The sequence below is a fragment of the Colias eurytheme genome, chromosome 9 (assembly GCF_061535395.1).
Source record: "Colias eurytheme isolate Ceu_HAF_F1 chromosome 9, ilColEury1 Martin Lab GWU primary, whole genome shotgun sequence".
NCBI lineage: Eukaryota > Metazoa > Arthropoda > Insecta > Lepidoptera > Pieridae > Colias > Colias eurytheme.
The window spans coordinates 6,611,029-6,636,376 of record NC_142988.1 but is presented as its reverse complement, the minus strand read 5'-3'; the positions used below and the strand labels follow the sequence as shown (position 1 = coordinate 6,636,376).

Here is a 25,348-nt window from a genome sequence, read left to right as displayed (position 1 = left end):
ATAACATTTCTTACACTTTCTCTAAGATTTTTTTAGAAAATTTACGAAAATGCACCATTTTTGAGTTAACTTTAAACCACTATAGATTGAAAACTTAGATTAAGGATTGGTCTCCGCGCGCAATCTAAGCATGGAACTATTATTACTACGTTTAGCTGATCTTGAGTTATTATAAGTGGCGACAGTGTCGTTAGCCTGTGGTCGTAACGAGCGAGATTATCAACTTTGTATAATAGACCCTCGCTAATTTTTGTGGTTTTCTGGTTGATATATTGTGGCGTACGAGCAAGACATTGAGTTATAGTATTTGTATTCTCTTTGGCTTACGAAATTTTTAGGTAATCTTTTATTTGGGCTTCAGGGATAATTTTAATAAAAATAGATACTCTTGTTATAAGGAATGCACAAATACTTCAAATTATAGACAAAATTTGTTGTAACAAGTAACTAAAATTATTTCGATTTAGAGATTAGATTAAATAAAACTGGATAATTTAAAAAACTACAAATTATCCCATTTAAAAAATGATTTCACCAGTTCTAAGCTATTTAATTTCTGACTGAGTTTGCGGGTGCATAACAAATAAACTCAACGGATTATAAAAGATTTATATTTAATGAAATAAATACAAAATGTCAGCATTTGTAAATATTATGTATATAAATACTAGGTACTCTATAAATTATTATATGCACTTCTCACAATTAACCAACCACTGCTGTGGTACAATTTTTGGTACATTTTTCCATTGCTTTACTTCATTATATACAGCAAGGTCAATGATACTAAACTTGTTGTTATAAATCCATTGACTTCCATTTTGAAATAATTTTTGACAGTGGACTTGCTTTTGTTTCTCTGAAGAATTTTCAAGTAAATAACAAGTGTCCAATAAACTCTCAGCTGCATAATCATTAAAATCATATGAAACAGTGTTTGGGAATATCTCACAAAGATACCTCAATACATTTACATTTCCTAGTATTGGTAATCCCAATGATGAAATTCTCAATTCTGTACTAGCTGACTCTGAAACAAGAATATAAGAGTAAATATTTTTGGTTTCATAATTATTTAAAGACAAAAAGGACTGGATAGATGAATTAAGTTTGACAAGACTTATCAGTTTGATTCAATACATACAATATCGTAATTTATATTAAGTTGAAGCTTTGTTTGATTGAAGTCACTAATATCAAGAATTATTAGTCCAAACTCCAAATTGAAAAAAAAAGATCTCTCAGTGTTAGTATATTTTACATTACAACAATAGATTTTTGTATTAGATGCAGTTTTAGATATAGGAAAGCATTAAATTGTTTAATGCTGCTCCATAAGTATAGGTTAAAAAAATTATATTAAAATACACAAATGGGTGGCTGTGGTTAATTTTAAACTCCAATAAAACTCAAATTCAATACTAATCAAATACTTACCATACTTAAAAATCAGTCTTAGGTTGACTTTTCCATCAGTGTTTTCAAACTTGATCTTTTCAAAGAATGATTTAATTTTCGGAATTTTGTTGGAAGGAGTAGAAGAATGAATGTGCCATGTAAAGTTTAAATCCAAATTTTCCTTCAAAACTTTAACTAAGAACCATGGTAAATTATCTGGACTTAATACCAACACTAATTCCTCAGGTTTCATCTAAAATTAAAAAATATAATAAATTAGAACAAAATCAGCTTATACATATACATGATATCTTTCTTCATTCTCTCATTACATATTACTCGTCATATCTTCATTACAAAATAAATTATAAGGTAAATAGATACCAAAAACTAGTGTTTTTAATGACTTTATAGCATTGAGATAATATTAATAGGAGACGACACCGCCTACATCACTTATGTTCCACTCAACATACGTCATGTGACGTATGTTGAGCGGTATTTTTTAATGGTTTTAAAGTGAAACGCATCAAACATGCCTTCGTGTGTGTTACGATATTGCACAAATTTTTTTTTTTTTTTTTTTTTTTTGATATTACTGCGACCAGGCAATCTGTTAGGTAACAATTGGCCTTTATATTGGTTGGAACTCCGTCCGGGAACATTGATATTGTTTCAAGGGGCTCGTCCAACGACTCCACCCTTGTAGTCCAGTGTTATATTTGTTTAATTTTTATTTATTTCAGAATCTTTTAGCAAGGTTTGTAATGTCCTGTCTTTTTAGCCTGATGTATTGTTGGCCTCCCTCTCCACTTAACGCTTGAGCAAGGTCGTTGGTGTGTACTGTTAGCCTTTCCTGATATTTCTGGCTGCTTTCGACAATTTGTTTTCGAACTGTGGCTATACCGAGATCAAGGTACATGTATTTATTTGCAATACATTTGGGGATACCAAGTATTGTTCTGAGAGCCTTAGTCTGGAATCTCTCTAGGATTTCAATGTTGCTATTGCTGGCAGAGCCCCAAAGCTGTATGCCATAGGTCCAGATTGGCTTTAAGATTGTCTTGTAAATTAGGATTTTACTATTGTCTTTCAATTTTGAGTGGTGACCTATCAGCCAATTTAAGCTACGCAGTTTTCCATCAAGTTGTTTTCTCTTTGTCCATATATGTTTTTGCCATGTCAGTCTTCTGTCTAAGTGCATACCCAAATATCTAGCACTATCTTCTTGGGGTATTTCTTTGTTGTTTAAGGTTACCGGCGGGCACGTTTCCTTTCTGAGCGTAAATGTCACATGCGTGGACTTACTCTCATTTGCTTTTATCCTCCATAATTTTAGCCATGTCTCAATTTCATTGAGGTGCTCTTGTATCATGAGAGATGCAGTTCCTGGATCCTTATGGATGGATATCACTGCGGTGTCATCGGCATAAGTCGCAATCATTGTTTTGCTGTTCGCGGGGATGTCAGCTGTATAAATAAGGTACAGTATCGGTCCTAGGATACTGCCCTGTGGGACACCAGATTTTATCTCGTAGAGTTCGGAGAGATCTTCGTTGCATTTCACCTGGTAGCTTCTTTTGGTGAGGTAAGATTTGAGAGTTAAATAAAAGCAGTGAGGGAGCTTCTCTTTCAATTTATATAGAAGACCTTCATGCCACACCTTGTCAAATGCTTGACTTATATCCAAAAAGACAGCAGAGCAATACAATTTGTTTTCAAGACATTTACTTATTATGTCTACGATTCGGTGGACTTGCTCTATTGTTCCGTGGTTTTCACGAAATCCAAACTGATGGTCGGGCAGTACAGTGAGTAGGTGTTCCTTAATTCTGCTGAGTAGTATTCTCTCGAACAGTTTTCCAATAATTGGCAGCAAGCTAATGGGTCTATATGAGGTCGTCTGATGCGGTGGTTTACCTGGTTTAAGCACCATCACCACTTGTGCTATCTTCCATTGCCCTGGGAAATGTTCGAGTCTTAGAAGAGCGTTGAAGATGTTGACAATTTTCATTATTCCTTTAGGTGGAAGATGTTTTAACAGAGTAGCATCGACCATATCATATCCAGGTGCCTTACCTTCTTTGAGGTATCTGATTTCTCTAGCGACTTCCTTTGGACTAGTGCTTTTAAGAGGAAGACACATCTGTTTTGCCGAGCCTAGGTATGTATTCACCTTTGCCGTATGATCAGGATCACTCTCAGGGTGTGGTTGAAAAACAGTGTTTAAGTGTTTTGCAAATGTTTCAGCCTTTTCTTTGTCCGATCTAGCCCACCCTCCGTTGCTGTTGTGGAGAGGGGACATATGAGCTTTAGGGCGTTTTAGGGCTTTAGTTACTTTCCACAATGAATAATCTGTGTCAGCATTGGGGCTTAGATTTGTAATACGATTTTGGATGTTTTCATTTTCTAGTTGGCTAATGTAAGTTTTCAATTCCTCCGAAAATTTGTTGAAAGCTGTTTTGTCGCTCGGATACCCGCTCCTGTGCCATATTTTTCTAAGTCTGCGGCGTTCTTTGATTTTCTCTTTGATTTCTAGTGGATAAGAGTTTTGTTTTGGAGGCTTACCTTTCTGTTTTGAAGTGGCAATATTTGCAGCATTATGAATAGTCATATTGAGTTTTTCTATTTCATTTTCTACTTCATCAGAGGTTTTAAGTTTGCATTTCAGATCCACCAGTGTGTTTATTACGTCTTGGTACTTACGCCAGTTCGTATTTTTGCGGTTGTATAACTTAGGTTGTGGTTGCAACAGAGTGATTGTTGAGCTTATGTTTAGGATGACAGGAGTGTGATCTGAAGTGAGGTCGATAGGTGATTCTATGGTGACGTAATTATTATCTATATTTTTTGTAACAAAGAAATCAAGCAAATCAGGTATCCTGTTTCTGTCATTTGGCCAATATGTAGGCTTGCCACCAGATAAGTATTCTAGATTCATTTTTTGTATTGTTTTCATAAGTTGTCTACCTCTTGGGTTATAGACTCTTGAACCCCAGTGAAGATGCTTTGAATTCCAGTCCCCTCCACAGACAAATCTTTTATTCAAAGTCGCAAAGTAGTTGTTGAAGTCTTGTTCAGATATTATATGTCTAGGCGGACAATAGACGGCTGAAAGTACAGTTTCCAATTTATTGTCTTCGATTATTATAGAGGTTGCTTGAATTTTCTCTGTGGAATAGTTCTCAATTGGGTAGTGCTTAATATTATTTTTAACAATAATGGCACTTCCTCCATGGCTGTTTCCAGATGGGTGATTAGTTGCATACATTTTGTAATTGTCAAAAACGGTGTGCGATTTAGAAGTGAACCTTGTCTCAGATATAAGTGCTACGTCAATATATTCTGTTTTTAAAAATAATTCAAATTCTTGACGTCTCTCCGTCAAGCCGTTGGCGTTCCAAGTGACCACTCGGAGGTTTCGAGTCATTTTTTAACAAGGCTGCTGACTAGCTGGACCATACGATCCATCATTTTGTCTACCATAGTTTCAACCATGGTCATTATTGTCTTTTGCTGTTTGTCAAGCATAGTTTCCATAAGTTTCATGATGTCGTTAAGGTCTGTTGTTTTTTCAAAATGTGTGTCTGTTAATTTTGCCTTGGTAGCCTCTGCATATGTTTTATTGAGATTGGGTACTCTTGGGTACCTGTTATACAAAGTAGGTTGCATATATGTAGAAGTTACGTTTTGTGATGGTGGATTTACTTTTGGCTTTGGTGCACTCTTTAAGATCCGTTCTTTGTATTGCTTGTAGATGCTACAACCTTTGTAGCTAGCCGGGTGTTTCTCCTCACAATTCGCACAAGTAGCTTCGGTGTCTGGTTTTTTAGTACAAGATGAAGTAGGATGATCTTTACCACATTTAACGCAACGGAAAGGTCTATAGCATTGGTTCTTTGAATGGCCAAATCTCTGGCATCTTTTACATTGAAGTATTTCCTTTTTTTTATATGGCGCTTCAATTGTAATTTTCATGTTATTCAAGTATTTTACTTTGAATATATCTTTATTGTTGCTCTTTGGTTCCAGGTCAACATAGAAGGTAGGTAGTGGCTCTTTTGTAGCCCGGTGCCTTACATTCACCACTTGTCTGACTTCATGTCCTATATTTGACAGCTCTTTGGCTATCTGTGCAGTGTCTTCTGATGCATGTAGCCCGCGCACGACAACTCTATATGCTCTCTCGCACTTAAGCTGATAAGTATAGTGAGAGATATTGTTCGCTATAAATTTATCTCTAATTGTTTTATATACCTGGATGTCTTTGGGCATGATTTTTATAATATGTCCAGATTTCAGGGTGGTCATAGTGTATGAACTATTGTCTACTATTTCATTTAAAACTTCCTTGAGAGATGTAATATTTAGGACACCTGTGACAAAGATAGGCTCAGGTTTAGGAATGTATTCTTTTTCTTCTTTCTTGTTGTCTTCTGAGGTATCTTCATTCAAGATTTCAAAACTATTTTGTGTGGGTACTGCAAAAACGGAAGTATTTTTCAGTTTTTTATTTGTGTCGTTTTGTATTGGACTAGTTTCTTTTCTTTTATTTCTTTTAGTAGGAATTTGGTCTCTTTGCCAGTCAACCTTATTGTTTATTATTTCTAAGGGGGAGCTTTCTGGCCGAGGCTCTATCAAAGTCTGATTACTTTGTTCTGAATTTGGTTTGTCTGAAATTCGCTCTTCAGTTATCAGTTTTGCTGGTAAAGAAGAAGTCGAGTTGCTTCTAGTTCGAGTAAACATACTTTTGTGAAAGGTCTGTTGAATCATATTATTTTGGTTTATGCTTTTTTTTTGTTGAAAGGTTTCGCTCATTTTGTTCCCACGAGTAGGGTCGATTTATAACCGTCACACTAGGGGTGACGCCCATTCCCCAGTGAAGGCACGTATACAACGTCGTTAGCCGGGTCCGACGAGGTTGGCGCTAGTAACTTGCCTCCCGCAAGCCATGCATCTTATTGGCGCGTATCCCACCTTAAGATTGGGGTGACTTTTTAAAGAGGTTTTCTACCTCGCAGCCCGGGCGATTAAGCCAAGGCCCCCGATTCCATAGTAAAAGTACTAAGAGTTGCGGGTTGTGAAGGTCATTTCCTACCCTCACTTATTCAAGCTGGTTAAGCTATCATTGTCGGGTTAATTAACCGTCGCCCGATACTCGACGTTGACCTTTTACAGCTGGCTCGGTCACCTCTCAGCCAACCCTCCTCCTTTTGCATACGGGCTTGGGACCGTCATTGGCGGAGTTAAATTATAGTTATTGCACAAATAATACAAATAATACGGAAAAGTGCAAAGGAATAACTTTCATCGTTAAGTACCTAACTAAATAATAATTTTTAAAACTTAGTTAGAGCAAAAAAATGGCGCACAGATTTTGTTCGTGGTGTCTCCTCCATACGTAGTAATATTATCTCAATGCTTTATAGACATTTTTTTGTTATGATGTTTTGTACACATTCAATAACATCATTTAAGCCATTTGTAAAAAAAAAAATGTGTTTGTAGTTTGAAGTTTGTACCATGTTTAGAATTTTTTTCCACAAATTTTTAGTTTCAAATTCATCACCCAATGAATCTTAACAGTTTTTAAAATATTAATAATATCGTTAGACATAACTTTTGATGTAATATTTTTGTGGATGAATAGTTGTCAATATTTCATGTCCGAAGATGCTTAGCTGTTGAATACTATAAAATACTGCCTTCTTTTGAATCGTGGCGCATTCATATGAATCATGTCTTGGGTCTCAGACTTTGTTTATAGGATGTTTGACCCAACTACCCTCACTTTGTTAAGTTGTTGACTTACTGTGATTTGTTATCAACTGTCTTCATCATTAAGGCAGTTGTTGAGTTGTGTAGAATCACAGTAGGTAGCTAGGTTAAATACCTAGCTCCTTGTACATGTCTAAAAATATGTATTATATGTACCTATATAATAATTTATAGATGAGTAATACCTGTGATATTTTTGAGCATGGCTTGATTTTATTATTAACATTGTCATTCAATTTGCAGGAAGAACTTATTATTTGGATTTTCTCATAAAGCTTATCCAATTTTTTGAGCAGCTGATCTTGCCTATTTTCAAGATCCAACATTTTGTTGTTGGGTGCACTCTGAAACATAAGATTACACATTATAATATCTTGGGGTTAAATATAATGTAGCCACACACAATGCATAGGGTTGATAAAATGTTTTGTATCAATTATATTTGAGCTTAATAATAAAATAAAATAAAAAAATATTTTTTTGAAATAAACCTTAAGGAATCTCATAACCTGGTCACGAATATTCAATTGTATGTCATCATTAGCAACAACCTGCTGGTTGGGATTCTTCATATAATACATGCATGTTGGTAATTCTATAGATAGTTCAATCGGGATAATACTTTTCATTTTATACATCCTGATTGTTTACTGCAAATTAAAACCAAGATATATAAAGCTATAGCTGGTTGCAGATATTAAATATTAATATTTCAACAATTTTTATAGCAAAATTAACGTAATTATCTAAGGTTGTCGTGATTGTGTTTTCAATTCAAATTCATTTCTATTTTTATTGATGTCGCATATTTTGTACCAATATATTCGTAAAATAAAAATATACCTTGAGTAAGGTTACAGGTTCCTCAATTTGCAAAGGCTAATTCAATCCGGATTCCGAGATTCGATTTGCGAATGACAACGGAGTAGCCGAGTAGGTACGGAGTGTGCGGAGTACGGACCACGATGACAAGACTGACAGTTACACACATGAGACAAGTGATAACTCAATATGTCAAACAAGATTTTTTGGCAGGCCGGATGTATATGCTACAGTCAAAACCCTGAACCAGTCAATATCCTTATTGAACTTTGTACATAGTTTACTGTTCGTCCTTTATAACAATTAAATTAACCTGGTGATGGGAATTTCTATATATTGTGTGTGTCATTTTTTTGTTGTAGATATCTGCGCTTGACTGATACATTTCAGTTTCTTATAAATCTATGAGATGTAAAACTATCCACAACGTGACATTGGCAAAATTGTGGCAACGCAGCACTGCCATTTATAAAATAAATTGAATTATCCTTATTGACGGTTATTAAGGTTATTGACTAAGGGCGTCGGTTTATTGACTGATTTTATCTGACAAAATCAGTTAATAAGGTTATTGACCGACAACCTTATGGCTGGTTCACACTTTGATTAGTACGAGTGCAGGTGATTAGTGCGAGTGCAGGTGTGTAGTGCGAGTAGTGTCCAAGTCAACTGCGAGTGCAGGACAATGGTGAAATTCGCGACGCTACACACTACGCTAAACACTAAACACTAAACACTCCTGTCCAGACGTGTTTAGGCAGGCACACTGCGAGTGAGGGGGAAGGGAGGGCGCGCGGGACGTGGCTACTCGCAGTCCACTCGCAAAAAAATAGAATACGCTTCTATTCACTTTACTACACAGCCTACTAAACACTCGCACTAAATGGCTGGTTCACACTTTGATTAGTGCGAGTGCAGGTGATTAGTGCGAGTGCAGGTGTGTAGTGCGAGTAGTGTCCAATTCAACTGCGAGTGCAGGTGATTAGTGCGAGTGCAGGACAATGGTGAAATTCGCGACGCTACACACTACGCTAAACACTAAACACTAAACACTCCTGTCCAGACGTGTTTAGGCAGGCACACTGCGAGTGAGGGGGAAGGGAGGGCGCGCGGGACGTGGCTACTCGCAGTCCACTCGCAAAAAAATAGAATACGCTTCTATTCACTTTACTACACAGCCTACTAAACACTCGCACTAAACAGTCGCTGTCCACACGTAGTACTACTCATCACCTGCACTCGCACTAATCAAAGTGTGAACCAGCCTTAACAGTCGCTGTCCACACGTAGTACTACTCATCACCTGCACTCGCACTAATCAAAGTGTGAACCAGCCATAAGTCAATAACTTTATTGAGGGTGTCTTCCGTTATGCACTGCGACCACTGTAAGGTGTGACGTCAATTCAGTATACTGTGAAGCCGTTCCTTTATAGCCAGTTATACTTGTTACGATTTAAAACGGAACGCAATCCAGTATACTGTCAGCCGCATTTTTTGACGCAGCATTCAAATGAGTGTATTAAAGTTTTCTAGAACATAAAAATAAACTGTTTTGGAGTACTGTCCAATTAAAAATATTTTAATTAATATTAATTGTAAATTGAATTTATAATATAATAAAAGTAAGTACTTTTTCATAAAAAAGAATAAAAAAGAACTTTCAGCTCGTATTGAACATTTTCAACACAGTCTAATAAAGTTAATTTTTGCAATTCTTCCATTGTTTTATTTATTAATCCAAACTAATTACAGAACTTTAAAATTTTCTGATTATACTGTAGCTTTGTTTATAAGACGTAAGGCACTCGAGTGGTTTTGACTGATCATATTACTTGCTCTGTGGACTGATCACGTGATCAAAGTACTGCGAGTACCTTACCTCGAAAACGCCAGTGCTCACAGTAGAATATGGCGGCGATTAATGACGTCATAAATTTCCCTAGGGTACTGCGGCAGTATACTGGCAGTCTATAACGGAACGAATTTTTCTACAGTGATAGCACTGTGCAGTGGTTGCAGTGCATATCGGAAGACACCCTGACTGATTTAAAGAGCAGACATTCAGTCAATATAGGTTTTAACCAACGTACTGAATAGATTTTCACACATAAATCTTTCTGTAATGGGCAAGTAATATATTATAATAATTAACAATTATAAATATTAAATATATATTTATTACGTTGGTTAAAACCTATATTGACTGAATGTCTGCTCTTTAAATCAGTCAATAAGGATATCTAGGAGAAGGATATTGACCGACGCCCTTAGTCAATAACTTTAATAACCTTCAATAAGGATATTGACTGGTTCAGGGTTTTGACTGTAATATTTATATGGGCATGACACATAGATCATCTATGTAATGATCTAAGGCATGAGATGAGCTTACCAAACTTGGCCTCCGTAATTTTTTTTTATTTGTTAAAATTTTTATTATGCCATAGGTATCGTTAGTTCTTGGTTTGCTCTTAATTGTTTGCTACATATAAATAATTGATTGTTCGTTAATTGTTTATTAACAATTAATAAAATAAAAATATATTAATGATACTTATAACGTACTTAATACTAAAATTAATATTTACATACATTTAATATTGTGAGGAAATAGGATAATTGTTGTCATTACATATTTAATTGATTAGTTAAAAATACAAACGTGAATGGTCTCGTTAAATTGTTAGAAACTAGACAGATAACACAGAACACAGGCTTTAATGCTTTAATATTCTATTTTTGAAAATATGTGTCTGGTGTGGTCTGGTCAAAGAATACTTATACTCTAAGGGTCTGGTGTCATATTTTAAATTTTTAGTATGGTATTACAGTATTTTAATATTATTTAAATAAATTAATAAAATAACAAGGAGATGAATACCATTCACATAATTTTCTGTATTTTCTTATCAATGCTAAATAAAAATAATATGTCGCATGATCTTCAAATATTTTGAAATATTTGTTAGAATGAACAGAATGATGGAAAATGGCTGCCATCTACTTAGCCTAGCTTTTTGCGACGTGCGAGTATTGAATGTTCGAGTGTTTTATCGCGTTAACTGATTATTTGAAAGAAATAACATATTTCAAAAGGACACAAATACAACTGACTTTTAATCGTGAAATTGATTATGTGTAAATAAGTTTGCTGGCTAAAAATTCGATAAACCACAAGTTATAAAAACTAACATGGCGGTCTAATAATCAGCCAATGGGAGGCCAGAATCAAGCGTTTCAGAATTGCATGTACCTATTCACATTTCGCGTCATTAGGTTTTTGGTGCCTTCTGTAAATTAGATAAAATTTGAATAGAGTTATCAGTGAATCGAAAAACTTTTGTAATTTTGCTAAAAAAATACCATGATAATTGTTTTGTGACTTGAAACACCCGTTTTGTTGGAAGCGTCATTTGAGGCTGAGATTATGAATCCTTTAGATTTAGGATGAAGCTTAATACTATTAGAAACAACATTTTGTTTTTGTAAACAAGAATGTGTTTGCAATACACGTGCGAAATTGTGTATAATTGACAGTTGTACGCAGAGATGTCGGGGAGGGGGGCCAAAAAACGCGGGAGACCCCCAAAATCTGGAACTTTTGAAAAGAATAGAAAATTCCAATATCATTTATTAAAAAAACCTAAATATTTACAAGCACAAAACATAGGTTCGGGTTCATTAGCAAGCACTCCTTCTGCATCGAGAGCATCATCGCCACAGGGAAGTGATACAAGCAAACGAAGTACACGAAAACAGAGAGGAGGTAAATCACATAAAAGTCGAAGAGGAGGTTTATCAAATGCTTATTCTAGAAGAGGATATAACCCTCAGGCGGCAGACTATCACGAGTCTGAGTACCACTATGGATCTGATTTTGGTGATGAATTTAGTGATAGATCAGAACCTGAAGAAGATCGTGTCAGTGAAAGTTCTGATGGATCAGTTAGTGAAGGTGCAGCAAGTGATAGTGACTTTTCTGTTAGCAGTTATAATTCTACAGTGGGTACTCCTAGAAAACCTACAAATATCAATAGGCCACCTAGTCCAGATCCACTCTGGTTACAGCAGGAAAGACAGATACCCCATTTAGATTTACCATCATCATCTGATGATTTAATTATTCCCCATAATACAGTTTTGCAAATAGTAGGTGTTTATGAAGTAATACGGCACTTTAGACACCTTGTAAGGCTTTCTCCATTTAGATTAGAGGATCTATGTGCAGCTGTCAGTTGCGAAGAGCAAAGTAATTTATTAACTGAAGTACATTTAATGTTGTTACGGGCCTTATTAAGAGAAGAAGATGCCCAACAAACGCACTTCGGTCCTTTAGATCATAAAGATAGTGTCAATATAACATTGTTTCTGCTAGATGTTATGACTTGGCCTGAAGTTTTACGAGTGTATGTGGATAGTGATAAAACATTTGATAAAAACATTTCTAGGATTTTGAATTCTTGTGAATATCCATTTACAACAGTGGAAGACCGACTTTCAGTTCTACAATTTTTATGTAACCAATTTTTAATAACCAACCCAGTACGTGATGATTTAATAAGTGAAGGTATTATTTTTATTATTTATTATTTATGTTAAATTGATTTTTATGTAATAATAAATATAAATATAAATAAATATATTCTGTTACTTACAGTTCCTATACATTATGATGACCATTGTCGGGTGTGTCACCGTTTAGGTGACCTATTGTGTTGTGAAACCTGCCCTGCTGTTTACCATTTGGAATGTGTCGATCCACCCTTGGAGGATGTGCCATCAGAAGATTGGCAATGTGCTTTATGTAAACAACATAAAACTGTTGGTGTTACAGACTGTCTATCAGATGCTGAAAAACAGGGAATATTGTGTCGTCATGAGCATTTAGGTTTTGATAGACATGGTAGAAAATATTGGTTTATTGCAAGAAGAATTTTCATGTAAGTTTGTTAATTTTTTTTATTGATAGCATACTCATAATATTTATTAATATAATATATTTTTTCATAATACCTTACGTTTTGCACTGTTTTGCATGTTATCAGTATACAAAGTTAAGCAATACAAGGTAAAGAAGAAATCTTAAGAATAGATGAATTGAAATATATATTTGATGAAAAGAAAAAATAATGAAAAGTTAATGTAGGATTAGGATTCATTTCATTACTTCTAAAATCAGATAAAATAATGTATTCATATGTGTATGACCGTAGTGGATATTATAATATTTTATTATCAGAAAACCCTACAACAAAAATATTTTATATTTAATTTATTCATGGTTAGTACAATGATGAATATCTTCTGATCATGCTCGAAAATTTTTAAACTTCAATATTTATTGTTACATTTTGTATGACATGTTTTTATATCTATTAATAATTCATAAAAACAAAGACACACAAGTAGGTAGCCTTCTATTGAAAAAATGGTTTAATTGTTTAGTAATTTTTAAAGATTTCATAAAATTATGTTAAATTTCATTAGATTCACATCTGAATTATATTTTTTAAACTTACCTAGACTTTGTGAATCTTGTGTTTTAGCGAGGCTGAAAATGGGGATGTATGGTACTACACAACGGCTCAGCAGTTTCAGGAATTGCTTGATGTGTTAGACAGTAAAGAGATGGAAGCACCCCTTGTTCGTGAACTTTTAGAAATGAAAGATGAGATACTTCGTCAAATGGATATAACAGAAAAATTGACAAATCAACTCAAAGGCAACCGAAAATCTTATATAGAAGTACAGAATGCTAATATAATTAAACAAAGGAAACAAAAAGATCAAGGACTCAATGATGATGAAAGACATCCAGATATGTCACTCATGTCTGATGGAGATATAGTGAATGAAGTTACTGTTACTAGTGATGAACCTGAAAGAAATGATGATGATGATTCTAATGATGATGAAAATAAAGTCAAGAGCAGTAGCAGAGCTAGAATAGTAAAGAAAAATGATGAAGGTTAATTATTGTTACCTGTATAATAATTAAAAGTTTTGTTTAATATTTTATAAATACTTCAATTATTAATTTTATCTTATGTGCTTTCAGTGACCGAAAGATTAACAAGACAGAAGAGTAACCAAATATCAAATGGAACCTACTTATTTAAACTTGGCAATGAAAATGCATTTAAAACATATATAAATCAATATACAACAAATCCCTTGGCTCTAAACAAACCACAAAGAAATGAAGAAAGGGATAAAAAACGTTATATTTCACATAAGTTTTCTTTATCATCAGGACAAGAATTTAAATGGATTGGTTTATTAAATGGTATGAAATATATATAATATAGAAAACTAATGTCTAGTTTAACATTCATGTTTAATATACACAGAACTTTTATTTATATGTACATATCTCTTTCAGCTACTAAGCCATTGCTTGTGGCGACACTACGGCAGACATTACTACATTTAGAGTCAAACATAGTATTACAATTCATGCATCCCAATTGGAGCCTACTTAGAAAGCCATGGGTGCAAGCAGTACAACTTTGTCAAGCACCTAGGGACTTTGCTAGAGCTCTTTGTGTACTCCAGGTAATAATTTTATATTTAACTAGTGGTCCGCCCCGGCTTCGCCCGTGGTACGTATTTCGCAATAAAAGGTAGCCTATGTTCTTTCTCAGGGTCTAAAGATTATCCGTGCCAAATTTCATCAAAATCGGTCCAGTATTTTATGCGTGAAAACCATACATACATACAAACATACACACAAACTTTTCCTCTTTATAATACATATTAGTATAGATGTATTGGGGTTTAATATTGAATTTATTTCAAAATTACTTGTATTATATTTTGTAGGCATGTATAAAAAGTGCAGTGTGGGTACCAGCCTGGCATGAACAGCTAGGACATGTTCGTTTAATGCGCACAACTGCTGTTGAGCGTGAAGAAAGGAAAAAGCTAGATAAAAGAGAGAAAAAAGAAAGAGACGAGGAAGAAGAAAGATACCGAACAGCTTATAATTTTGTGAAATACTCATTAGGTCTTCATCATCAGGTAAGTTTAACTCTACTTTTTTTTCTTAATTCTATAGCCACCTTTATTTTTTGCATTTAATTAGTTGATATGTAATGTTTTACATACATTTATCAGGTTTGGAAGCAAAAAGGTGAAGAGTATAGAATTCATGGACAGTGGGGTTGGTTATGGAATTCCACAACAAGAAAATTTAAAAAAAGATACACAAATGTGAAATTGTCTCTGAGTCATGGACCTGCAAAGATAGCAGTAAGAGTACGAGAAGGCAGCATCATAAAAGTTCTTGCTGTTGAACCTAAAACATATGAATATTTGACATCAGATGGCTCTACAGATCAAGATGTTTTGGCAAAATGTAAGTTATAGTTCTTTTTTTTCTTTTCTTATACATTTATTTGTTATATATATCCATACTCCTAAAACTGAGATGAACCTACTAATTGATAATAAATTTATACCCATTGTAGTGCCACCTTCAATGAGGAACATGACCTTAGAGAAAGATACAGAAGATTTTGAAGAGATTGATGTTGAGAAAGCTTTAAGTTCATCAACACGACGATATTACCCTAAAATTGCTAGAAAATCCAAACTAGATGATTTTCTAGCTAGACGTACATATTTGAAATTTATGGAGGAAAAGAAAATAGGAAATTTATTAAATAATGTAAAAAAGGAAGAAATTGATGTTAAAAGTGAAGAAGACAAAAATATAGATATTGAAAATGAAGATACAGAAGCTGATAGTTCTGCAATTTGTAATATAAATCAAACTAAAAACGAATCAAATACAATGAGTACCGATATAGATATATTGAGAGAAAAATATTTAAAATTAAATTCACTAACAAAACAGTATAAATGCTATTCTTCTGAATGTAACAAAGTAGAATCATCTGTCAATAATGTTGATCTGAAGTATAAGTGCTTTTCACCATTGTGTATGGAAAAAGGAAATTTACTAAATAATTTATTGACATTGCTTAAAAGTGGCTCTGGCAATAATACAAGTTTAAATTCAAAAGAAAACAATAAAATGTCTATTTTGGAACAGTATTTGTTAGGCAAAAGTTCAAATTCTAACGAGAATATTTTAACTGATTTACTTTCGGCAGTTGCTTGTGCTCAGGAGTGTGATAATAAAAACACAGACTGTTATGTTAAAAGAAAGTCTAGTGGTGATTTCGATATACCTGCCAAAGTAGAGAAAAGTGAAAATGAGAATAATAGCTGCCTATTAAAGAGTGAAAATACGTTGGAGGAATGTGCTGTTCCTGCTGTTGGCAATGAGATGGACATTGACATTGGTAACAATAATGTTGAAGATAATGAGGTTGAAATTGGACCACTTAAAGAGCTTACTGATACTGATGGTCAAAATGCAGAGAATGATGAAGAAAAGTCACGTCCTCCAATTCCCAAACTTAAAATTACGCGTGGAAAATCTGCTAAACAGAATAAAGAAGCGAAAAATTACGAATGTTCAGTGAAACCAGAAAAAAGTGCAGATGTGCCCAAGTATCGTGCTGCCATAAATAGGAGATTTGGAACTAAAGGTGTAAAAAAGGAAGAAAAAACAATAAAGGAAGAGAAAACGGAAAGTGGAATCATTCGAGTATATTCTACAGAAAAACCTAATGGAAAATTATATTTGAAGAAAGTCCAAACTGCAGCTATAGAAAAAAAGAAGAAAAGAACTCCAGTAAAATATCCACCATGTTCTTCATTCCACACTAAAAGTAAAGCAAAAACTATTATGGTTTTGCCAAACCATGAATTAAGAAAGTTGTGTAGGCAAGGAGGTCATACTACAGTTACTGGATTTAGTCATAGTGCCAAGCCTAATCAATTGGTTTGGCCATATCCTTGTGCTAGACCTCTTTTTAAAACATGTTGGCTTTATAGAACTGTTAATCTGCAATGGCTCGCAAGTGCGGCTTTACAATTGAGAGTGATGTGGGCATGTTTAAGATGGGATGATATGGCAGCTAAAGCAGCTACTGCAGATGGCAAGCATCAACTCACAACAGATACGGAAATTGTTTCACTAGAGCTTTTAAAACACCGACATATAGGCCAATTTTCTGAAAGAACACAATATCTAAGGCGACGTGTTGTTATACCTTTGGAACTGCCGAAAACTGTTCGTGAAGTAACATCAATACGTAGTGGTTTACGGAAGCGAAAGCGTGCTGAATCTCCACAAAACACTGAACCACAGGTAAGATATTATACAAGGTGTCCCAGGAAATAAAGAAAGAATGTAAGAAATAAAGACTTGGTTCTTTTTGCCGTTTAACTATTTAGTTAATAGCCTCTTTAATAGAAAGAAAATTTAATTTTATGACGCAAGTGCGAACACTTGCGTCATACAAAAAAGCATGTTTACCTAATATGCATATTGAGTCTGCTTTTTTAATGAAAACATTTACCTTTAGATATCTTTATCGATATATATTAACAATATGTTTAAAATGTTCTCAAATAAGAGAAAAATCACAAAATAGAATAGAAACAGCTCAACTACAAAAAATTGCATACTCAGATTTCATTTAGGTAGCCTAGAATCCTAGATGGTGTTCTACCTCTCGACCACTTGACAAGTTTTTCCTGGGCCACCTTGTGTATAATTAAAGTATAGAAATTATATACAAACTTCATATTTATTACATTGGATCTCTTATTGCTGCTTAGTATTTATTTATTTATTGATAGTATTGTGATTTGTGAAATTTGATTTTCAGGTATCTGAGGAATGGGTTGATGAAGATAAATTAGAACTTTGGGAGGTTCGGCAATATGGGGAAAGAGCTGAGCGAGTAACGCCAGTAACGCGAACATCGACAGGAAAGTTACCACAGCGGAATGCTGCCCCTACACCAGCCAATGCATCTGATATAAAAGATAAAATGGAACAGCAGCTTCGTGAACAGCGTGCTGCACATCAACAAAAACGAGCCCTGGAATTGTCACAAGGTGAAAGATTAACCTGATTTAATAAAAATTTAAATTCATTATTGCGTGTTCTGCAACACATATTTTAATAGCCTCGGTAGTAATAAAATAAAAATATTTGAGTTTGTTTTATTATATTTGTTTAATATTTTTCTATAATAATTATATAATTCATTCCAGATAAATCAAAAGGCACACCAAATTCTGGCAAAAATACTCTATCTACATTGTTAACTTCAAATACACCTACTTCTGGGGGACAAAAAACTGTAATTGGAACGAGAAGAATCATAATGACAAAGGGGGCAGATGGAACAACTCGTGTTATTAGTCAACCCATCACTGGCGTTAAGTTATCTGGTGAAACTCCATCTAAAGGGACACCACAAAAGGAGTCTACGCCGCAAAAAGTTCAAATAATTCGTGGTCCAGACGGGAAAGTCACCGTTAGGGGTCTTCTGCCGGGACAGCAATTAGTTCAAATGTCAGATGGCAAACTGCACGTTATGATGTCAGGACAACAGGGGATAGCGGGCCAGTTAATTGCGGCATCACCCGGTAAATCGGAGGCAGATAAATGTCAAAATGCCAACAACGACAAGACTTCTAACGCGGCGAACCAAGATGAAATCAAATCCGGTACACCTCGCCTCACGGTACAGGCTTCGCAGCAATCGTCGCCCGCCGGCCGGCACATCGTAGTGCAGCCGGCTCAGCAAGTCGTCGTGCAGACCTCGCAGCAGGTCGTCGCACAGCCTTCGCAGCAGCTAATGGTGCAGCCGGCGCAGCAGATAGTCGTGCAGGCGGGCACGCGCGTGGCGGGTCAACCGCGCATGCAGACCGTGCTCGTGCAGCGCGCGGCCACGCAGCTGCGGCCCGCGTCCCCGGCGCCGCGAGCGCAGACGCCGCGCCCTCGCGCGCCCGCCACGCAGCAGATAGTGGTCAACAATCCGGCGCTCGTCCAGCAGCTGGCGGCCGGGAAGATTCATTTGGCGACCGTGAACGGCCAGCAAGTTCTCATCCGTCCGACGGGCAACAACCAAGCTCAAATCGTGGCGCATATCGGGCAGAGCCCGGCGCCCGCCGCGACGCAGGCCGCGGCGCCCCCGGCCGCGCCGGCGCCCCCGCCGCTCGCCCCCGCGCCGGCGCCCTCGCCCGCGCCCGCGCCCTCCGCGCGCCCGCCGCCCTTAGCGCCCGCCTCCGCCGTGCCGCAGCAGCAACTCACCGAAGATCAAATCATGGAGAAGAGGTTATTAGCTGGCCAACCGCCCGGCACCGTTATCAAAACTGTCACGGCCCAGGTAATTAACTCTGTTAAATTTATGCGACCACTAAATTGGCCACGAAAGATAACACGGAAACGAGCAATAATTCGAGCTAAACATATCTTAAAGTGTAATATTTCTTACAGGTTATGCAAACTAGTAGCGGTCCTAGTATAGTTCTGCAAGGACTTCACGGTTATTCTTTAACACCTCAACAACTCGGTTTAGTTCAGCATCAGGTGAAGCAACAGCTTCTAAAAGGTAAAATATTTGTAACTAAATTTTCATAAAATATGAACCTTTTATTTTCGTCATTGGTTTTTTTTATTAATTTTTGAGTAAAATAATTTAACATCAATGTAAAGATAATAATGTACGACACTTGCAGCTCAAGAATCCACTGGTAAGCAAGGCATGTTGGGACCTCGGAAGATGTACTTAGCGGTGCAGCCTGCCCCCGGCACTCAGCCGCTCCAGACTATTCAATCTCTCCCTATACCCACTCCTGCGCAACAGGTAATATATTACTATTAGAAGATCAAATACATAATCATTTTTGTGTTCTGTATAAGGCTACATATTTTGTAGTAAGTCATTATATAGAAGCTCTTTCCACAATTAAATCCATTCAATTATAAGAACCATATAAAAGGGTTTATTCATTTACATAGTCTTTGTATTATTTTTATGAACAATCTTAATAACAGTATTATGAGTTATGTTTTTCGGAATTTTACATTGTTCATATTATATAAAATTTGCAGCTATATTCCGAACGATAACATGCAATTAGTCTAATGTAAAACATACAATAAACATATTTAAAAGTAATATTATTATTTTCTGCATGTATTATAAAAGCTATGTGACTATAAGGTTTTTTTTGCCAAGAATTATATAATTTCTTTTTCACCTTTCAACGTCTTATTTTACGACCAAGGGGTCGTTCGTTCGTTCGTCATCGATCGTTTCCATGGTATAGATATTAGTCTAAAAATATATCAATCTAACAATTTAAAAAATAAGATCTCTTCTAAATTTCGCTTAAATTTTTGATGCTAAAAATTATCAACCGTGATCACAATCACGTTATATAAAATAAGACAATACCTAAAGTACATTTTATTATCCTCACGTAATATTCTAGCTTTGACTCAGGCTGCTAAATTTTATATATTATCCAAATAATTTGGTCGCCTATAGTAAACGGGTAACCTCTTATGGTTTTAAAGCATTCGAAATTTGTTACAAGGATTTGAATAAGACTGGTTATATGATATAATACAAATATATATATATTTTATAGTATAACGTTCTCATATTTTAATCTGCTTTATTATTTTAAGGATACATTTTATACCAAAGATATTTCTTCTTTACATTTAGTAAAATTATTAGACGAATATTTATCACCCATAGAGCCCTACTAAATGCTCACTGCTTACTCACTCAATAAATTAGTCAAAACCGTTACTAAAACTTATTAATATGCAGGGAAAATGCTTCTACTGAAAAAATACATTATGTGCACATTTTCGCCTATCTGAAAATTTATTTAATTAAAGAGACAATTTAATTAAATTTTGTGTGATAAAACTATACATTTATTTTTGTTTTGATTAAAACGAAAAAGTAATTATTGGCGTGGATGATTAGTAAACACTTCGTCATATTTTATCAAATATATATATTTCGATTACACACATTATTTTATTGAGTGATAATTATTAATTACTAAATAGGAGGTTGTGAGGAGGTTTTAATTTATGTTTGAATATATTCTATTTTTAGTTTTTTTGCATCATGATTCAATTGAAACCTAGCTTCATGTGCAAGACACTTTTACCGCATATACATTTGTTATAACTTTGAAATGTATCAACGTAAAGAAGTTTCTCGCTTTCACGGTTTTTAAGTGCCTAAAAACTTCTGTTCATCAGTGAGTCAGCGAAGCGTTTAGTAAGGTGTGATTAGCAATATCCATTTAATTGTTAAAGTTTTAGTATAAGATAGTAGTAAAATGGTGTAAGAAAAAAATCCAACAATAAAAAATTAGTAAATTTAGTTTAGGTATTTGCTTATAATAATTGACGATCGTTTTAATTATTTTGTTAAGGGTATAATATAATCTTATTACAGTATGTAAAATTTGTACAAATATAATGTGTTATTATTACGTATGTACAATTTTTTTGACTTTGCGCATGTACAGGGGATGGGGAGTCTTAAATTATTGTACATCTACTTCTACTAATGAGTTTGACAAATTTACATCTTTATAGTTCATACATGACTGAATACATCTTATAAGAAGCCCCGTCCCTTAAATATGTAATGTTCTAAAACACTTTATTATATTAAACTTTATTCAATATTCAAACATCATACTTTGAATTGCTCATACACCTCGTGGATATGTGAACCGTAGCTCTTATTTTGATAATACCGGACAGTGCAATATAATCAGTAAAAATAAAATATTTCAAAAATTATTGACTTTCATTTAAACTAGTCCTTTTTATTATTTGTTTTATTATTAATTACTGTTTTGTGGGGGTGTATGGGCAATTATTATTCCTAATTCAGGAAGTAACGAAATTGTACTTTTGCTTAATCATATTATAAACGTACATTACACTTTAAATATAAATTATAAGTGCTATTGACCAAACATATATTCCCACAAAAATCCATTATTTTTATTTCTTATTTTATTTCTCTTGTTCTGTCAATTTATTTCTTTTTTGTTGGTAGCTGAAGTGTGATTTGTTATATACCTTTTAGGACTCAAATGATGAAGATAAATTAAAGCGCCAATCCTTAGTGAATGGCGAAGATAATGTCGCAGTGGCCGCTACTAATAAAGAGGCCATACCGTCAAAGCCCGAAGATATACCTGGAAATAACACTAAAACAGACATTGTTAATTCTGGTCACGATGAAGCCCAAAATAAAAAGTTCATTTTGACTCCTGACTATATTCAACAGAGTAAGTATCTGAAAATTATGTTTGATTAATAAAATACACAATAAAATCAGTCAGATTGTGAATAGTTAAAATGTTACATTAGAAGTTAGGACTGACTTCGGCCACTAAGGCACCGATCGCACACTATATACTCACGAAAAAGAAGAAAGAAAAAATTCGGGGAATATTCCAACACCTCCATTTTATAACGTAACCCTTTCCATTGCAGCGATCAAAAGTGCCTTGAAACAGGAGAATCTAAATCCAGAAATCGAGGAGAAACTTCTTCAGCTCCAGCGGTACCAGGAGAAACAGATGAAGCCGGAGGTACACGTGGAGCGCGAGCCGCGCGTGGTGCCCGTGGCCGCGCGCTCTCCCTCGCCGCCGCCGCGCCGGCGCGGCGTGGCGCGCCTCGACGACGACGACGAGTGGGTGGAGAGCAGCCCGCGCAAGCGCTCGCGCCGCCCGCTGTCGCCCGCGCCGCCGGCCGCCGCGCCGCCCCCCGCGCCCGCGCCCCCCCGCGCCGCGCCGCGCCTCGCCCCCGCGCCGCCCGCGCCCTCCCCCTCCCCCTCCCCCGCCCCGCCGCCGCGCGCGCCGCTCGCGCCGCCCGCCGCCGCGCACTCCGCCGCGGAGGAGCGCCGCCGGGCCGCCTCCACCAACTCGCGCTTACAGATGATCCTGTTCAAACATAAAGAGATGCTCAAAAAGGATATAATCAAAAAGCGAGGTCTGCTCGAAAAGGAACTCGGTGTAGAAATTCAGGTACCTTTTGAATCATCCTGCTCTTATGTAAAATTTTCGGTTAAAGGGCAATGCTTGATAATTATTTCCAAATTCCAGAAAGAATTATCGGCGGAATTGGCGTTAAGAACGCGCGCCGAGCGCAGTAAACAAGAGGAAGTGCGAGGAAAGCGACGCACCACGTCCGCCAGTCGCGAAGCGACCCCGAGGAACAATAAAAAATCCAACAAGAAAGAGAAGCTTTTGTGCATATGTCGAACGCCTTATGATAATACTAAGTAAATGTCATTCGAGATTTTCTTTGCATTGAATGTAAAATTTAGATTGAATTTTTATGTATCTATGGTATGATTCTTACAGATTCTATGTTGGATGTGAACACTGCAGCAATTGGTTCCATGGGGACTGTGTTGGCGTAACGGAAGAAATGAGTAAGACTATGGAGGAGTATGTGTGCTCCGATTGTAGGCGTGCAGAAGAAACCCAGGAACTTTATTGTTTATGTCGACAACCTTATGATAATTCTCAGTAAGTTCATAGTAATTTTATGTAAACAATATTATTTTTTGTAGATTATATATTTATGATAATATTTCCATTACAGATTTTACATTTGCTGTGATCGATGTCAAGACTGGTTCCACGGCAGATGTGTTGGGATTCTGCAGTCAGAAGCTGACAATATTGACGAATATATTTGTCCGAATTGTCAGAAAAATAACTCGGTTAATTATGCCAATATGAAGGAACTTACTCCCAAAGATTATGAAAACTTGAAGAGACTTGTAAAACAAATACAGCTGCATAAAAATGCTTGGCCTTTTATGGAACCCGTCGACCCAAGAGAAGCTCCTACGTATTATAAGATTATAAAAGAACCAATGGGTAAGTTAACAGTAAATCTATTTCTAACCTCATATTTTTTTTACTCATGTAAACTTTAACGAGTTTGAAGTGTTTATTAATAATCATGTTTTAAAACTACTAGCATTCCCAATCCTAGTCTATGTGGTTAATTATTACAATCAAACAGAATTTTTTTTATTGTGTACCTAACTGTCCTGTTGTTGATTCTTGCCGTCGCATTCCATGCACTTTTATCATTTATTCTTTATTTTCCCACAGATCTGCAGACAGTGGAAAGGAAAGTGATTGATCAAACATACAGTACTTTGAGTGAATTTATTGGTGATATGACTAAAATTTTTGACAATTGTCGATATTTTAACCCTAAGGACTCAGAATTTTATCGTTGTGCCGAAAGTCTAGAAGCATTTTTTGCACAAAAAATTAAATACTTTCGTGAAAAGTTATTTGATTCCACGCAATGATGAAGTGCCAGTGTGAATTGAAATCACATAATTGTGTACAAGTTTGTTGATTGTAATGGTTTGTTAAGAAAGTTGTATTTGTATTATTTCATTATTATTCTTTATGGACTGTAACATCTGTAAATTGTAACATTGATGAATTTTATGAGGAATAATAATAATAATTTGTATAAATAATCGCTTTAAGATATCTATCCATGTCAGCTTAATTTCATGGTTAAGTATTTATTGTATTTATTGATGCTTTACTGATCCCACTTTGTAAGCTGACACTCATAGAGCTCTTCTCAGAGGAATAATATGTATACATTTTTGTGAAAAGAATTATTATGTTAGCTGATGACTTAACGACTTGAGTTACTTCGGTAGTGCTTAGGATAGGTAAACCTTATTGTATGTAAGAAATAAATTTTTAATAATATACAGAATTATTTGTCTTTTATTTTTATCCATATTTTTAATACTTTATTTATATAAAATAAACCACTAACACCATGTCACCCAAACGTTCAGTGCAGGCACTACTTCGCACATAAATGAAAAAGTTACTTAAACTATACATACCTACAAAATAAATACAACTAACTTTGTATTTACTACAATTTATAATACATATATAATATTTGTCTTAAGTTCATAATAGATGATGATCCTAGATGTTCTATCGTCACCCCGGTTGTCCCTGAGTAAAATAAAATAAAATATCGCCAGTCTATCTTAAATATTACCACATATTTCTAAATAGTTTCTCAGAAGAGATGGTAAAACAATTTAGTCGGTGGAGCAGTTTTTGTTCTAAATAATATTTAATTAGTAAAAAATGAAATCTCTCCTGTTTGCCGTAGTATTAATATAGAATATAATAGATATAAGACACAGAATATTCTAAAACGGTTCCTGGTGCTGCTGCTGCTACGTCTACCAGTATGTGCACATTATGATACGATTTGGCGACGAAATAATAAAATAAATTAATCATCAATTCATAAAATTCTCGTGTTACATACTCTACCATACTCCTACGAAGACGGAAACCGACCGGTTGGACCGTTTTATATGAATTTTGCCTATTAGGTAGATCTGAGC

General features: G+C 35.4%; 2 protein-coding genes across 4 annotated transcripts; one reads left to right on the top strand and one right to left on the bottom strand.

Annotated features, from left to right (window-relative positions):
- Positions 1-595: 595 nt before the first annotated feature.
- AIMP2 (aaRS-interacting multifunctional protein 2) lies at positions 596-8,105 on the bottom strand. 3 transcript variants are annotated; one of them, XM_090105392.1, is made up of 5 exons: positions 8,020-8,105; positions 7,668-7,826; positions 7,362-7,520; positions 1,438-1,651; positions 596-1,030 (listed from the first exon to the last, which is right to left on the bottom strand). In XM_090105392.1, exons 2-5 carry the CDS (start codon positions 7,812-7,814, stop codon positions 687-689), a joined length of 864 nt encoding a protein of 287 aa, XP_089961518.1. In that variant the 5' UTR covers positions 7,815-7,826; positions 8,020-8,105; the 3' UTR covers positions 596-686. The 3 variants fall into 3 exon arrangements, with proteins under 3 accessions (XP_089961518.1, XP_089961519.1, XP_089961520.1); XM_090105393.1 differs by having other exon boundaries at positions 7,686-7,826; XM_090105394.1 differs by lacking the exon at positions 7,668-7,826.
- Positions 8,106-10,968: 2,863 nt separating this feature from the next.
- On the top strand, positions 10,969-24,690 carry E(bx) (nucleosome-remodeling factor subunit NURF301 E(bx)). Its single transcript, XM_090105908.1, has 18 exons — positions 10,969-12,567; positions 12,658-12,940; positions 13,547-13,968; positions 14,059-14,286; positions 14,383-14,555; positions 14,823-15,020; positions 15,117-15,357; positions 15,470-17,223; positions 17,747-17,978; positions 18,138-19,258; positions 19,369-19,483; positions 19,611-19,738; positions 22,007-22,211; positions 22,420-22,952; positions 23,031-23,209; positions 23,292-23,459; positions 23,536-23,816; positions 24,057-24,690. The coding sequence occupies exons 1-18, from the start codon at positions 11,550-11,552 to the stop codon at positions 24,260-24,262; spliced, it is 7,485 nt and encodes a 2,494-aa protein (XP_089962034.1). The 5' UTR covers positions 10,969-11,549; the 3' UTR covers positions 24,263-24,690.
- Positions 24,691-25,348: the final 658 nt, after the last annotated feature.

Bases quoted from the DNA above. Each gene is read 5' to 3' on its own strand.
- AIMP2 (XM_090105392.1), bottom strand. From the start codon at position 7,814: ATGTATAAAATGAAAAGTATTATCCCGATTGAACTATCTATAGAATTA. The intron at 1,652-7,361 runs GTATTACTCATC...TTTTAATTTTAG, and splicing joins CATGCTCAAAAATATCACAG to ATGAAACCTGAGGAATTAGT. The intron at 1,031-1,437 runs GTAAGTATTTGA...TTCTTGTTTCAG, and splicing joins AAGACTGATTTTTAAGTATG to AGTCAGCTAGTACAGAATTG.